General features: G+C 48.7%; 1 protein-coding gene across 4 annotated transcripts in view; it reads left to right on the forward strand.

Moving 5' to 3' along the window:
• Positions 1-13,688, forward strand: part of MIDEAS (mitotic deacetylase associated SANT domain protein) — a 66,892-nt gene that overhangs the window by 47,322 nt on the left and 5,882 nt on the right. For all 4 annotated transcript variants that reach the window (XM_033850877.2, XM_033850878.1, XM_033850876.2 and 1 more), the window contains exons 4-10: positions 5,349-5,694; positions 7,669-7,735; positions 8,231-8,373; positions 8,494-8,597; positions 9,065-9,140; positions 9,855-9,943; positions 12,364-12,513. In XM_033850877.2, coding sequence (XP_033706768.1) covers positions 5,349-5,694; positions 7,669-7,735; positions 8,231-8,373; positions 8,494-8,597; positions 9,065-9,140; positions 9,855-9,943; positions 12,364-12,513 — 975 coding nt within the window. The remainder of the gene's footprint in view (positions 1-5,348; positions 5,695-7,668; positions 7,736-8,230; positions 8,374-8,493; positions 8,598-9,064; positions 9,141-9,854; positions 9,944-12,363; positions 12,514-13,688) is intronic.

Raw genomic sequence — 13,688 nt, forward strand, 5'->3', positions numbered from 1 at the left:
AAATGAACTTATGAGGGACAAAGAGACAATTTTATACTTGAAATTTGGACTGTTTAGGAAAATCCAGAATGTATGAATCTCTTATTTCAGGTCAGCAAATTTTGATTTGGCCTCTAGTGTGGGTCAGGCCTTGTGCTAGGTACTGGGATATAGAAATGTTTGCTTGTTCTGTCAGTACAAACATGTATGTTGTACTCTCCCACTAAGATTGTTTTGTCTATTTTTTCTTAGTTCTGTCAGTATTAGTTTTATACATTTTGATGCAATGTTAATTGCATACTTATTTAGAACTGGATTAGACACTTTATCATGAAATGTTTCTTTTTTTATTTTTAGTAATCTTTTTGCCTTATAAAGTCTACTTTGTCAGATATTTCTCTTTCTTTCCCTTAGTGTGGGTGGGAGGAGGATGGGATGTGTATCTTTTCCATCTTTTTACTTTCAGCCTTTCTGTATCCTACTTAAGGTATATCTTTCAACTGGATTTATAATTGGGGTTTGTTATCATCTGTTCTAACAACCTTTGTCTTTTCGTTAGAGCATTGATACAGTTTACATTTAATGTAATTACTGATAAACTTTGGTTTAAATCTGCCATCCACTTATCCCATCCTGCCTTTTCTTTCTTCCTTTTTTTTCCTCTTTTTTTGTTTTCCTTTCGATTGATTGGGTTTGTTATTCCATTTCCCCTCTTTATTAATTTATTAGTTATATACTTATGTATTACTCCTTTAGTGATTACCATAGCAGCCTTTATTACCTGGATTTCTATTAGAGAATTAAGCCCTACAGAAGGGGATTTGAGTGACCATTTTCTCAATTATCTGGAGGATGGTACATAGCTAGTACCATTCTAGAGATGTAGGAGAGAAGTCACCTTATTACATAGTGAATGCCTTATGACATTAGAGCTTAATCCTCTGGTTGAGAAGCGTTCCTAGAGATTAAAATGCATTCTTAGCTTATTGAAATCTAATGTAAGTTAGTGCTTTGCCTCTTCTTGGACAATGCAGAGTTCTTATAACCCTTTAACTCCATTTTCCCCTAACCCCTAACTTGTAGAATTATTGACATGACTTTTCATTCTCCCTATATTTTAACATTGATAGGACATTATAACATTATGGTTTTGTTCAGTTGTTGTTCATTTTAGATTTATTCAAATACTTAAGAGTGTTTTGTTGCTTTTTATTTCTTCTCATATCTCCAAGCTTCCATCTCAGTTCATTTATATGCTGTTTGAAGAACATCCCTTAGTATTTCCTTTAGTTCCTTTAGTGTGAGTCTGTTAGTGATAAATTTTATTAGTCTTTGATTGTCTGAAAATGTTTTTATTTCATCTTCATTTTTGAAGGATAACTTTGCTGGGTAGAGAATTCTGTGTTGGTAGTTTTTTTTTTTTCTTTGCACTTTAAAGATGTCATTCCATTGTTTTTAGGCTTCTATTGTAGGTACAGTATTGAGAAATCACTATAATCCATATTGTTGCTCCTTTGAATATAAGGTATCTTTTTATCTTGTTGTTTTAAGATTTTTTTTTTGTCATTGGTTTTCAGCAGTTTTGCTGTGAAACCTAAGTATTGTTCTCTTTGTATTTATCCTGTTTAGAGTGCTTCTGCTCCATATTCTCTCTCCTCTCCTTCTGGGACTCCAGTTACAGGTTTTGTTAGTGCTTTTCACTGTATCCCCTATTTTGTCTGTCATGCACTTTTCTATGTTTTCCATTTCTTTTTTTTTTTTAAGTCTGACCTATCTTTCAGTTCACCAGTTCTCTCTTTAGCTGTGTCTAATATGTTGTTAAGCCCATTCATTGAACTCTTGTCTTCAGTTATTTTATTTTTCAGTAACCTGATTTTTCATTTGGTTCATTTTTAGAGTTTCTAGTTCTTTGATGAGATTCTCAACCTTGCCTTTTATTTTATTGCATAACGTAAGCATAGTTTTCTTTTCTTTTCTTTTTTTTTTTTCCTTTTTTGGCCACACCGCATGACTTGTGGGATCTTAGTTCCCCGACCAGGGATTGAACATGGGCCCCAGCAGTGAAAGCGCCCAGTTCCAACCACTGGACCTCCAGGGAATTCCCAAGCATAGTCTTCTTAAAGTTTATGTCTCATAGCTCCGTTAGTGGGATCCCTGTGGGTCTGTGTTCATTATCTGCTATTTCTTGTTTTTAAATCACATCTTACTCTTTTGTATATCTGGCTATTTTTTATTGAATGTCAGACATTATATATGAAAAATTGTTGAGGTAATTAAAGACTCTGGATGCTGTTCTCCTCTACTGGAGAGGATTTGTCTTTGCATCTGACAGGTAGCAAAGAGCACAAGCAATCCTGGATTACTTTAACTTAATCAGATGATTTGAAGCTGGGCATTATTCCATTTGAGAACTAATCTATATCTGATTCACCTTTATTCTGAGGATATAGCCCTTTGGAGTCCCAATCCAAAGCCTAGGGGTTCACCAGGCTCTCCTTCCTTGGCAAGCTCTAAACTCCAGTTTTTATTCTGCTGGCTCCTTGAATTTATTAAAAGCTTTACCCAGTTTCTCAGCCTCTCCGTTGTCTCTTCCATAACAGCATCTATCTCTAGGGAAAACACAATTCTAAATGCTGGGCTCACCTTTTTGGCTTTCCTTTTTTTCCCCTGGATCTTGGCCGTTTAATTCTTTGCCAACTAATTTGTTCTCTGGTACCTGCAGAAATGTGGTTTTGTACAGCATCTAGATTTTATTAGTCATTCGCAACTGGAGGGTTGGCCTGCGTGCCTGTTGTCTGTAACAGAAAGGAGAGCTCCAAGATCATCATGAGTAGCACAGTCTCTGCTCTCTGGAATCTTGTTCTCTGGTTGGGGGAGAGTTTGTGGTGGAGGCTGGAGCCTTGGGCAGCTTGTCCCGAGGATGGCAGGAAAGAGCCTGAGCAACTACACAGCTCAACATACCCATTTCATAGATGAGGAGATAGGTCCAGAAAAGGCCAGAGGCTTACCTAAGATCATACAGCCAAGTAGCGGCAGAGCTAGCCCTAGAATTTGGATCTCTTGAATCCTGCCTGAGGACTCTCACTATACCAGGCTTTTGGGGAGGTCTTTCTCTTTCTCTTTCTCTCTCTTTGTGTTACAGACATTTTCAATCATGCACAGAAGTAGAGAAAATGGTATAATGAGTCCTAATATTTAGCCATCACCCTCTTTTACAGTTTTCAAAATACAACCAGTCTTCTTTCATTTGTACCTCTACTTCTCCCTGCCACTGGATTTTTTTTGAAGCAAATCCCAAACATCACATCATTCCATCCATAAATACTTTGGTTTTGTACCCGAAGTACACCATACATAAGGATTCTTTCCCTCCCTTCCTTCCTCCCTTCCTTCCTCCTTTCCTCCCTTCCTCTCTTCCTTCCTTCCTTCCCTCCCTCCCTCCTTCCTTCCTCCCTCCCTCCCTCCCTCCCTCCCTTCCTTCCTTCCTTCCCACGTCATCACACCTAAAAAATCAATATGAGGGCTTCCCTGGTGGCGCAGTGGTTAAGAATCCGCCTGCCAATGCAGGGGACACGGGTTCGAGCCCTGGTCCAGGAAGATCCCACATGCCGCGGAGCAGCTAAGCCCGTGTGCCACAATTACTGAGCCTGTGCTCTAGAGCCCGCAAGCCACAACTACTGAAGTCCACACTAGTAGAGCCCGTGCTCCACAAGAGAAGCCACCGCAATGAGAAGCCCGTGCACTGCAACAAAGAGTAACCCCTGCTCGCCACAACTAGAGAAAGCCCGTGCGCAGAAACGAAGACCCAATGCAGCCTAAATAAATAAACAATCAATATGAAAAATATTGTCAAATATTTAGAATAGTTTAAATCCATTTTCCCTATAAAATCACAAATAATTAAGAGCTAGCTTGAGTTCATGTTGGATTTCTTGTCTAGAAGTTTGGGGGCCTTTGGCTGCACTGCATTTTTTTCTGTGCAATCATATTGTTCCCCTTAGGGGGAGAGAATGAGCAATGTCATTTCTTCCTAGTCTGTAAAAGAGCAGAGAGGGCACAGATGGCTAAAAGACATGGCCAAGGCTCATGGGGACTCAGGGCCCTCTGCTGGAAGGTCTTGTGGGAGCTGGAACCTGGGACGGGCAGAAAGCCTGTTGTTCCTGGGCCCAGTCAGCGTGGCCAGTCTCACCTGTGCACCCAGGGAGATGATCGATGTCACTCACTCGTGTAGGCCTCCATTCACTCTTGAGAGGATAGGGATGCAGCAAGGAAAGGCCTCTGTTCCTGTACAGCCCTGCCCTCTATTCTGTATGGAGGCCCACAAGGCATACCAAGCAGGGAGAAGGGTAAGCCAGAAGGACTAACCTTTGACAGCAAAGGTAGGACTAATACTATGAGAATAAAAGTTCTTCAAGGACAGGGCTGTCCTGTTCACTCTGTGGTGCCATGCCTAGCTTGGGTCTTGGCACGCGATATGGGCCTCCATGTAACGCAGAGCTTGGAGTTTAAGTAGTGATAGCAGTCAGTATTGATAGAGTAATTACTATGTAGCAGGTACTGTTCTCAGTGATTTCCATGTATTCATTTATTTAGTCCTCATAGCTACCCCGTTAGGTAGGCGTTTGTTATTCCCATGTTAAAAATGGTAATGCACACAGAGTTAAGTATCTTAAGTGGTGATTAAAGGAAGTAGATCCCAGTCCAAGCAATCCAGTTCCAGGGCCTGGCCCTGAACTACAATAGTTCCCTGCCCTGTAGCATACTTTACAGCAGGGGTTGGCAACTATGACCGGTGAACCAAATCCAGCCCTAAGACTGTTTTTTACACTTTTCAAAGGATTATTTTAAAAGGGCAGGGGGTGGGGTCAGGAGAAGAAGAATATGCCCCAAAGAATACGTGTGTGGCCTACGAAGCCTGAAATATATACTATCTGGCCCTTGACAGAGACAGTGTGCTGACCCCTGCCCTAGAGGAGGCAGTAAGAAGGGCGTTAGGATCTGCTTCCTGTCTCAGGCTTGCCTTAGTGGGTGTGGTGGGCAGACTAAGTTCCAAAGGTGAAACTGGCAAGCAGTGGTCAAGACTTCAGTTTTTATGGGGCTTCCCTGGTGGTGCAGTGGTTGAGAGTCCGCCTGCCGATGCAGGGCACACGGGTTCGTGCCCCAGTCCGGGAAGATCCCACATGCCGCGGAGCGGCTGGGCCCGTGAGCCATGGCCGCTGAGCCTGCGCGTCCGGAGCGTGTGCTCCGCAACGGGAGAGGCCACAGCGGTGAGAGGCCTGCGTACCGCAAAAAAAAAAAAAAAAAAAAAAGACTTCAGTTTTTCCCAGGTTGTAGGTGGCTGAGCCATCTTGGCCTGTTTCCTTCTCCAGGCTGAGGACATGAACGCCAAGTTGGAGGGGGAACCTTCAGTGCGGAAACCAAAGCAGCGGCCGAGGCCTGAGCCTCTGATCATCCCCACCAAGGCGGGCACTTTCATCGCCCCTCCCGTCTACTCCAACATCACCCCGTACCAGAGCCACCTGCGCTCCCCTGTCCGCCTAGCTGACCACCCCTCCGAGCGGAGCTTTGAGCTGCCCCCCTATACACCACCCCCCATCCTCAGCCCCGTGCGGGAAGGCTCCGGACTCTATTTCAATGCCATCATGTCGACCAGCAGCATCCCAGCCCCTCCTCCCATCACGCCAAAGAGTGCCCATCGCACCCTGCTCCGGTCTAGTGAGTGATCCCCCCTCAGCAGCCGTGAGGGCAGGCATTGTGGGAGGGCGGTGGGTAGGGAAGACTCAGCTTCTGGCACTGCCGGGGTTGGGCTGGAATGCCATGGGAAAAGGGGCTCTACTTCTACTGTCTCCTTTGAGAGAGAGAAGGAGGTTGTCCTGGCTCAAGTACACGCTGTGGTTGGGGAGAGGAGGTGTCAGCCCAACTGCTTGGACTTAAATCCCAATGCCACAATTTACTGTTCCATCCCCTGTGGAAGTGATTTAAACTCCCTGGGTCTCAGTTTCTTCAGCATGTAAATGAGGATGTTAGTAGTGTTTGGTTAATGATGAAATTGCCAATATGTATTCAGCTATTTTTAGAACCACAAACAGCAGTTTCCTATGGTTCAACCTAATAGCTACCTCAGAGGGTTGTGGTGAGGTCCAGATGCATTAACACACGTAAAGCACTTTACGTTGTGCCTGGTGTGTCACATTTGTTCTTAATATTAGGTGGCAGATCCTGTCTCCTGTGTCTCTTGAACAGTCATTTTGGCCCAGAGCAGACCTTTTGGCTGGCCTGGGTGGTGAATTGCTGAAAAATGTTGCCCACTCCATACAAGAATTCATTTCCCCTGAAAAATGGGATAATCCTATCTCAGGGTGATAGAGACGATGGAGAGTAATCCCGACCAGAGGTAGCACAGAGGTGAGGCAGTGCGGTCCTGGGATTAACCTCTGACCCTGACCTCATCGTGGCATGCCTCTCTGGTGCCCTCTGGTGTCTGGGTGAGAAATGGCTCACCCTGGGCTGGCTGGCCTTTGGCTCTTCCACTTCTACTGGAAGCTTGGAAGCTTCTCTCCATGCCTAGGTTGTGCAGGAAGAAGTCGCTGTTGAGACCAGCTTGGCGGCAAAGAAGAGGTCTGTCCATCCATGAGGATTTTCTTGCACTCAGGTGTAAAGCCTGAACTGGGTCCTGTGAGGGCACCAGTAATGTGTGGGACACCGTGGTCTGTTCTAAAGAGAGTGCTGGGTCATTAGGGCGTTGACTTGAAAGCCTGGGAGACAGGAAAGCAGAAGTTTCAGGCAGGGTGGGATCAGCAGTCAGTGAGTGAAGCCTGCAGAGGCTGCTAGCCCTAGTGGTGAGGAAAGCATTTATTGAAGAGAGGGTGGGGCTAAAGCTGAGCTTGAACTAGGAAGCAGGTGGGGAGGGCACACTAGGCAGAAGAAAGGAGAGGTGCAAAGGCCCAGAGGTGGGACTGTGCAGGGAGCGCGAGGGGCCATGAGGGAGCAGCCTGCAGAGATGGACGGTCCAGGCAAGGCGGTGGTGGGATGCATAGCTGGCAGGGGAACCGCCTTGAACACTGAGCTGAGGAGTTGAAGTTTTCTCTCAGGTTGCAGAGAGGAGTCAGCAGATTTTGCTTTTGGAGCAAGAGAGTGTCTTGATCACGCAGGGCGTTAAGATTAGCTCGGGAGAAACCAAGGCAGAGAACCCAGCAAGGAAGTGAGAAGATAATTATGAAACAGTGATCTCCTTCACCACCTCGTTTGTGTGGCGGAAGTTTCAGCCTCTCTACTAGAGCAACCATAGTTGAATGCTGGACTTAATGCTGTACTGTGGGCGCTCCCGGGGCAGAACATGGCTCTAGTAGTGGAACTGGTAGCAGTAGTAATAAGAGTAGCTAATATTTATCGAGGGCTCAGCTTTGTGCATGATTTCATTCAATCCTCACATCAACCTAGGGAGATAGGTAGCAACAGCCCCTTTCAGCAGGCGTGAAAACGGAGGCACCCACGTATTTGGTAAAGTCACAGCTGGTTGTCACAATTGCAGGCTGCAGAGCCAGGACTCAGGGTGCCTGATTTCCCAGTGTGAACCTCAGAGTCACTGCTGTGGCTCTTGTGCGTAAAGAGCAACCACCTAGGGTTGGAGAGGGTGGCTTTGCTGAAGCGCAGAGGGTGCCATTTACTAACCTGCCTTTTGTCCCATAGATAGCGCTGAAGTCACCCCGCCTGTCCTCTCTGTGATGGGGGAGGCCACCCCAGTGAGCATCGAGCCGTAAGTTCAGCCCAGCCTCTGGCTCGGGGGGTGAGGGTGGCCAGCTGGAGTCCGGTGCATGCAGGTGGGCCCTACGAGGAAGAGGAGGCTTCTGTGGGCTGGGGGCTGAGCAGACCTCTCTGGGCTTCTGCACTTAGCCCTGGGCTTCACTGATCCCCACCCCAGCTTCTGTGTGGAAGTCACAGGGAAGGAAAGGACCAGCTCAGTTTGAATTTGCCTCTGAGGAGAATTAGAAGGGCAGTCCAAGAGTCTTTCCCTGTCTGTAAACCTGGAGCTTCTTCTCCCCTTTCCAACCTCTGGGCCTTGCCTTTCTGACAGCACCAGGTGCCACTTGCCAGGCTGTCATAGAAGCCAGGTTCCCTTACATCCAGCTGAATCCTTGCCGCGCTCAGCCTCTGCCAGCTACCCCCGCATCTTCTCCATCCTCAGGGAGGAAGTAGGGTTCCCCATCCCCACATGGTGAAGCCTCACTCCCTGCCCTTGCCGCCCCTGCAGACGGATCAACGTGGGCTCCCGGTTCCAAGCAGAAATCCCCTCGATGAGGGACCGCGCCCTGGCAGCCGCAGACTCCCACAAGGCCGACTTGGTGTGGCAGCCATGGGAGGACTTAGAGAGCAGCCAGGAGAAGCAGAGGCAAGGTGAGAGGTCATGAGCCAGCAGACAAAGGCTGGCTATTGGGCAGTGGGTGGGCTAGGCTCCGCCCCATGCAGCCCTGCCCAGCCCAGCCCTAAAAGTGCCTTTCTCTCCTCCCTCCCCAGTGGAAGACCTGCTGACAGCTGCCTGCTCCAGCATTTTCCCTGGAGCTGGCACCAACCAGGAGCTGGCCCTGCACTGTCTGCACGAGTCCAGGGGAGACATCCTGGTGAGACACTGCCCCTGGTGGAGGGAGGGCCCCTTGGGGAGACTGGCAGGGATCTGTGTGCTGTCCAGGAGCCAGGCCTGTCGGCGGGCTGATTTGAGGCAGGCAGGAAGGTCTGACCAAGTTGGGGATGGTAGGGGGTCGGCCTGAGGGAGCCCTGGTTCCAAACTACAGACTTTGCTGTGCAAGGTCCACCCCAGTCTCTGATCCTGGGTAGTGGGTCCCCACCCTCGGACGGGGCTGTCACTGAGGGCCTTCTCTATCTGTGGCTGCCTGCCTTGGGGACCATGTGTTTCCTCTTTTAAGAGGCCCTGAGCGACCCAACCCCCATGCCCTTGCCATCCTGCCAGACCTCTTGCCCCTCCACAGTTAAGAGGGCCAAGAGTGGGTGGCCACCCTACTCAGAGGTCCGAATTTTGCCCACCAAGACCCCGGCCAGGGCCTTGACCTTTTCTTCACTTCCCTTTTAGGAAACGCTGAATAAGCTGCTACTGAAGAAGCCGCTGCGGCTCCACAACCACCCGTTGGCAACTTATCACTACACAGGTGGGCTGGCAGGGTGGGCCTGGGGCCTCGAGGGGTCTCCAGCATCAGTGGGGCTCAGTTCAGTGCTGAGTCACAGCCCAGGGTGGAGCGGGGGTGGGGAGGTGGGGGGCAGATAACCCAAGATCCAGTGTGAGGGGACTGACACCAGAGCTGGGGTGGCTCTCGAGGGGCTTCCTGTGCCCTGCAAGGGAAGGGAGAAGGGCATAAGCAGGTGGGAGCCCATCTGGGTAGAAGAGCCCAGGGTGTGGGTATAAGGGGAGGGGCAGGAGCCCAGGGAGTGCCATCCAAATTGGCATCAGGTGCTGGAACTTAGAGGACCCCTGGAGTGCCATGTCCCATTCTGGGGACTGTGCTTTAAGAGGGACATTGACCAAGTGGCATAATAGCAGTCCCTGGTATCGACCCCTGTCGAGTGGTGCATCCCGTCTGTGCCGGGTATATCACCAAGGGCTCCACATGCATTGTCTCACTGAGTCTGTACCACAGCTGGTGAGGTGGCTTCTATTACTAGTTCCCATTTCACAAGTGGGGAAAGTGAGGCTCAGAGGCTAAGCAACATGGCTAGTAGGTGGCAGAAGCAGGATGTGGAGCCAGCGCTGAATGCCTGCAGAGACAGCGGCTAGATGACCTCACACTTTTCTGCTGGTCAGAATTGCCCCTGCAGTGCTCACAGTCCCACCCCCTCACTACCCTGGCTTCCTCTTTGCCCTGCAGGCTCCGACCAGTGGAAGATGGCTGAGAGGAAGCTGTTCAACAAGGGCATTGCCATCTACAAGAAGGATTTCTTCTTGGTGCAGAAGCTGGTGAGCTGGGGCTCCGTTTTGGGGGCAACAGAGGGGCAGGAGCTGCCTGCATGATTTGGGGGCTCCCTCTGCCAGTGGGGGGGCCCTGCAATTGCTTACCAAGACCTCTTACAAAGCGGTTAGGTCAATGCCACTAAGTAGCTTCAGAGACATTTTTTCTTTTTCTTTCTTTTTTTTTTTTTAATACACTTATTTGTTTATTTTCGGCTGCACTGGGTCTTCGTTGCTGCACGCAGGCTTTTTTTAGTTGCGGCGTGCGGGCTTCTCATTGCGGTGGCCTCTCTTGTTGCGGAACACGAGCTCTACACGCGTGGGCTTCAGTAGTTGTGGCACGTGGACTCAGGAGCTGTGGCTCGCGGGCTCTAGAGCGCAGGCTCAGTAGTTGTGGCGCACGGGTTTAGCTGTTCCGCGGCATGTGGGATCTTCCCGGACCAGGGCTTGAACCCATGTCCCCTGCATTGGCAGGCGGATTCTTAACCACTGCGCCACCAGGGAAGTCCCCAGAGACATTTTTTTCTAAACAAAACAAGAATGGAAATGATCAGGCCTTTTCCCCCTTGGTTCTAAGCCCCTTCCCTCACCTTAGGGTAGGGTGGCCATACTCTGAAGTCTCAGTCCAGAGGGGGGCCTGAGTGGGCACCAGACCCAGTGGCACCAAATAAATAGTGACTTGCCTAAGGGAGAACAGGAAGAGAAGGGGGGCTGCAAGCAGAGGTGAGCCATCCTAAGGGGCTGGAATACTTCAAAGGCCACAATTAGTGGGAGGAGAAGTCACCCCGAGAGGAGGGGACCGAGAGCTAGCAAGTGACTATAACTGACCTAGGGGGCTTCTGCCCACTTCCTGTCAGGCCCGGGGCTTCCTTCCACTAACTCAGCTGACAGAGTAGTGGAAGCCTGGGCCTAGTTTTCCTAGATTCTCTTGTGTTGCCTCTGTGTTCTTCTGGGAGAGTGATATGCTAATCCAAGGGCTTGCATCTTCCCACCAGCCCTGTCTCACAAAGCCTGGGCTATGGCGAGAGTGAGCTGTGTCGACAGCTGAGGGAAGAGTGCTTCCCAGAATGTGTTCTTTCCTCCTGGGATTGTAGGTTGTACCAGGAACGCCCTGGGGCCTGGACCAAGTGCTGACAGATTCTCCTACAAGGGCCCTGTTGTGAGGACAGTCGTTTGCTGGGCTCCCTGATTGGGCAATATTGCCAGGAAGTACATGCCTTGTGAAGCTCACTGAGGTGCCCCTAATGCCTTAATGAAAAGAGCAGACTATGAGTCAGGCTAACAGATGATCAGAGGGAATTGATAATAAAAGTGTAAACAGGATCTAGTTAATACATTAGTGGGAGATGAGTCATGTCTGCTTCCTGCTCATGCACAGAGGGCCCTCACTGACCCCTTGGGCTCTGTGAACAGGACACCCCAGTTCCCAGTGCAGCCCAGCAGCTGGCTGAGCAGTCTGGGAGTCTGGGGAGATGGGGGAGAGTCAGAGAAAACAGGGGTAGGGGGGAGGTAGTCCAGAAACCAAACCCAGTGGCCAGTGGCCAAATGGATTTGTGAAACAGGAGGGCTAGGGTTTCAGAGCTTGGGAGGCCCTTGGGGATCATCTGGTCTCATCCCACTCACTACTTTCACACCAAGAGCCTTGCCTAAGGCCACACAGCCATTTAGTGGTAGAGTTAGAACAAGACTTAGCCTCCTGCTTCCTCTTCAGGCTTTCCAGGGCTTACGTGTTAGTCTCCCCTGAGTTCCTCCCCAACATAGGGCAGTTGACAATTCTCTGTCCTCACTGCTCCCTCAAGAGGAATGAAATTGTTTGCTCCGATTGATGTAGAGAGGCTGTGTTGCCAGGTCTAGTCTGGCTTTGAATGTGGATGGTGCCCAGGCTTTTTCCCCTTTAACTTTTCATTTTGAAAAATCTCAAGCTTACAGAAAAATGGGAAGAATAGTATAATGAACACCCATATTACCTCTCAGATTTACCAGTTGTTAACATTTGCCACATTTGCTCTCTCTCTGTGTCCGTAAATAAACTCACACACAGGTATTCTGTTTTAACCAATCATTAAAAGTTACAGACATCATGACATTTGACCTAAATATTTCCTAAAACAAAGATATTCTCCTACAAAACCAAAGTACCATTATCACACCCAAGAAATTTAAACTGACACAATAATGCTCTCTAATACATGATCCGTATTCAAATTTCCCCAATGGCTCCATGTTGTCCTTTTTAGCTTTTTTAAAAAAAATAGTGCTGAAGTGTTGAATTGGTCAGTGGTTTGTGCAGAGCAGGTGTTGGAGACATGCTTGTATTTCCTGGGTTTATTGGGTTAACGGAGGGGCATGCAGGGATAAGAAAGGCTGGAGTGCCCCCAGGCAGGTGAGCTGAACCAGGAACTCTGACCTCAGTTTTGGCTTCATACCAGATCCAAACCAAGACCGTGGCCCAGTGTGTGGAGTTCTACTACACCTACAAGAAGCAGGTGAAGATTGGCCGCAATGGGACGCTAACCTTCGGGGATGTGGATACAAGTGATGAAAAGTCGGCCCAGGAAGAGGTTGAAGTGGATATTAAGGTGACTCCCTTCCCTGCCTCAGCTGCTTAGGCTGAGGTGGGAGCCTGAGGCCAAGCTCTCCAGGACTCCCTGGAGAGCAGAGAGAGGAAGGCAGTGTCCCTGACGGCCCCAGGGAGCTGATGTCCTGGACACTGGCTCTGGACCTTTGGGTTCCCCTCTCTATCTGCCAGTGTCATCGTAATAATATATTGTGTTGATGCAGAACGTTGGGGGAAATTTCCCACAGTATTTGCACCAGCATTGACTTATTGTCCCCTCGTAGCAGACCTCTAACCCTCTTTCCTAAACTTTAGTCATTCTTGTATCACCTTTATAAATTCTGCTGTATCTGCATCCTACCACATGTCACCATTACTATTTTTGTCATGTCCATACACCACTTGTGCTTTTAATATTTTTCTTTAAATCAACCCATTTTTTACTCAAGGGAAGCTTTATGTCACAATCATAAATAGAAAACCGGTGTTGCTGGCCATAGAAGGTACTGGTAAAAATAAATATATATGAAAACCAAACAATGTTATTAAATTCTAGCCAGATACTATTACCTGCCAAGGCTCTGAGATGAGGCCTGACCTCTCCTTGTTAAGTCTAGAACAGTATAAAAGACACATTAATACCAACTCGAGACTTTGTCCTTGACATAATCAGGATTGAAAGAGAAGTGAAAAGAGAACGTTATTCAATTTTGTGAAAAGAGAATGTTATTTAATTCTGTGTCCATGTATCCACCTAATAACATCTTGGGGTCACAAGTCCACACTTGGTGACATGCTGCTCTAAGACAGGGAGTGATTTAGTTCCCACTTGCAGATGGGAAGGGGGTAGAGATACAGAAAACGTTACAAAGATAGCTTAGAATGGAGCTCAAGGCTGCTGCCTGGTTCCACCAGACCACCCTGCCCTAGAATGTGTCTCTTGGACACACCCAAGAGGACAGGTGGCCTGTGGGGAGGGACTGGCATGCTCCCTCCCTGCCCCAGCTCCATCTCAAGTGCTTGGTCTCATCCTGAGGGCTTCCAGGCCTCAAGGCTCTCTCTCATTTTACCGGTGGATTAGCGGTGGGAGAGTATAGAGTCTAGCACAGGAGGCCGCACTGGCCCAGGCCAGGCTAGCAGGACTAGCAGGGCCTCGTGAGCCCTTGGCCGGGTCAGAATCGGTGCATGTGGCTGCAT

Source organism: Tursiops truncatus, chromosome 2 (genome assembly GCF_011762595.2).
Source record: "Tursiops truncatus isolate mTurTru1 chromosome 2, mTurTru1.mat.Y, whole genome shotgun sequence".
In the NCBI taxonomy this organism is placed as follows: domain Eukaryota; kingdom Metazoa; phylum Chordata; class Mammalia; order Artiodactyla; family Delphinidae; genus Tursiops; species Tursiops truncatus.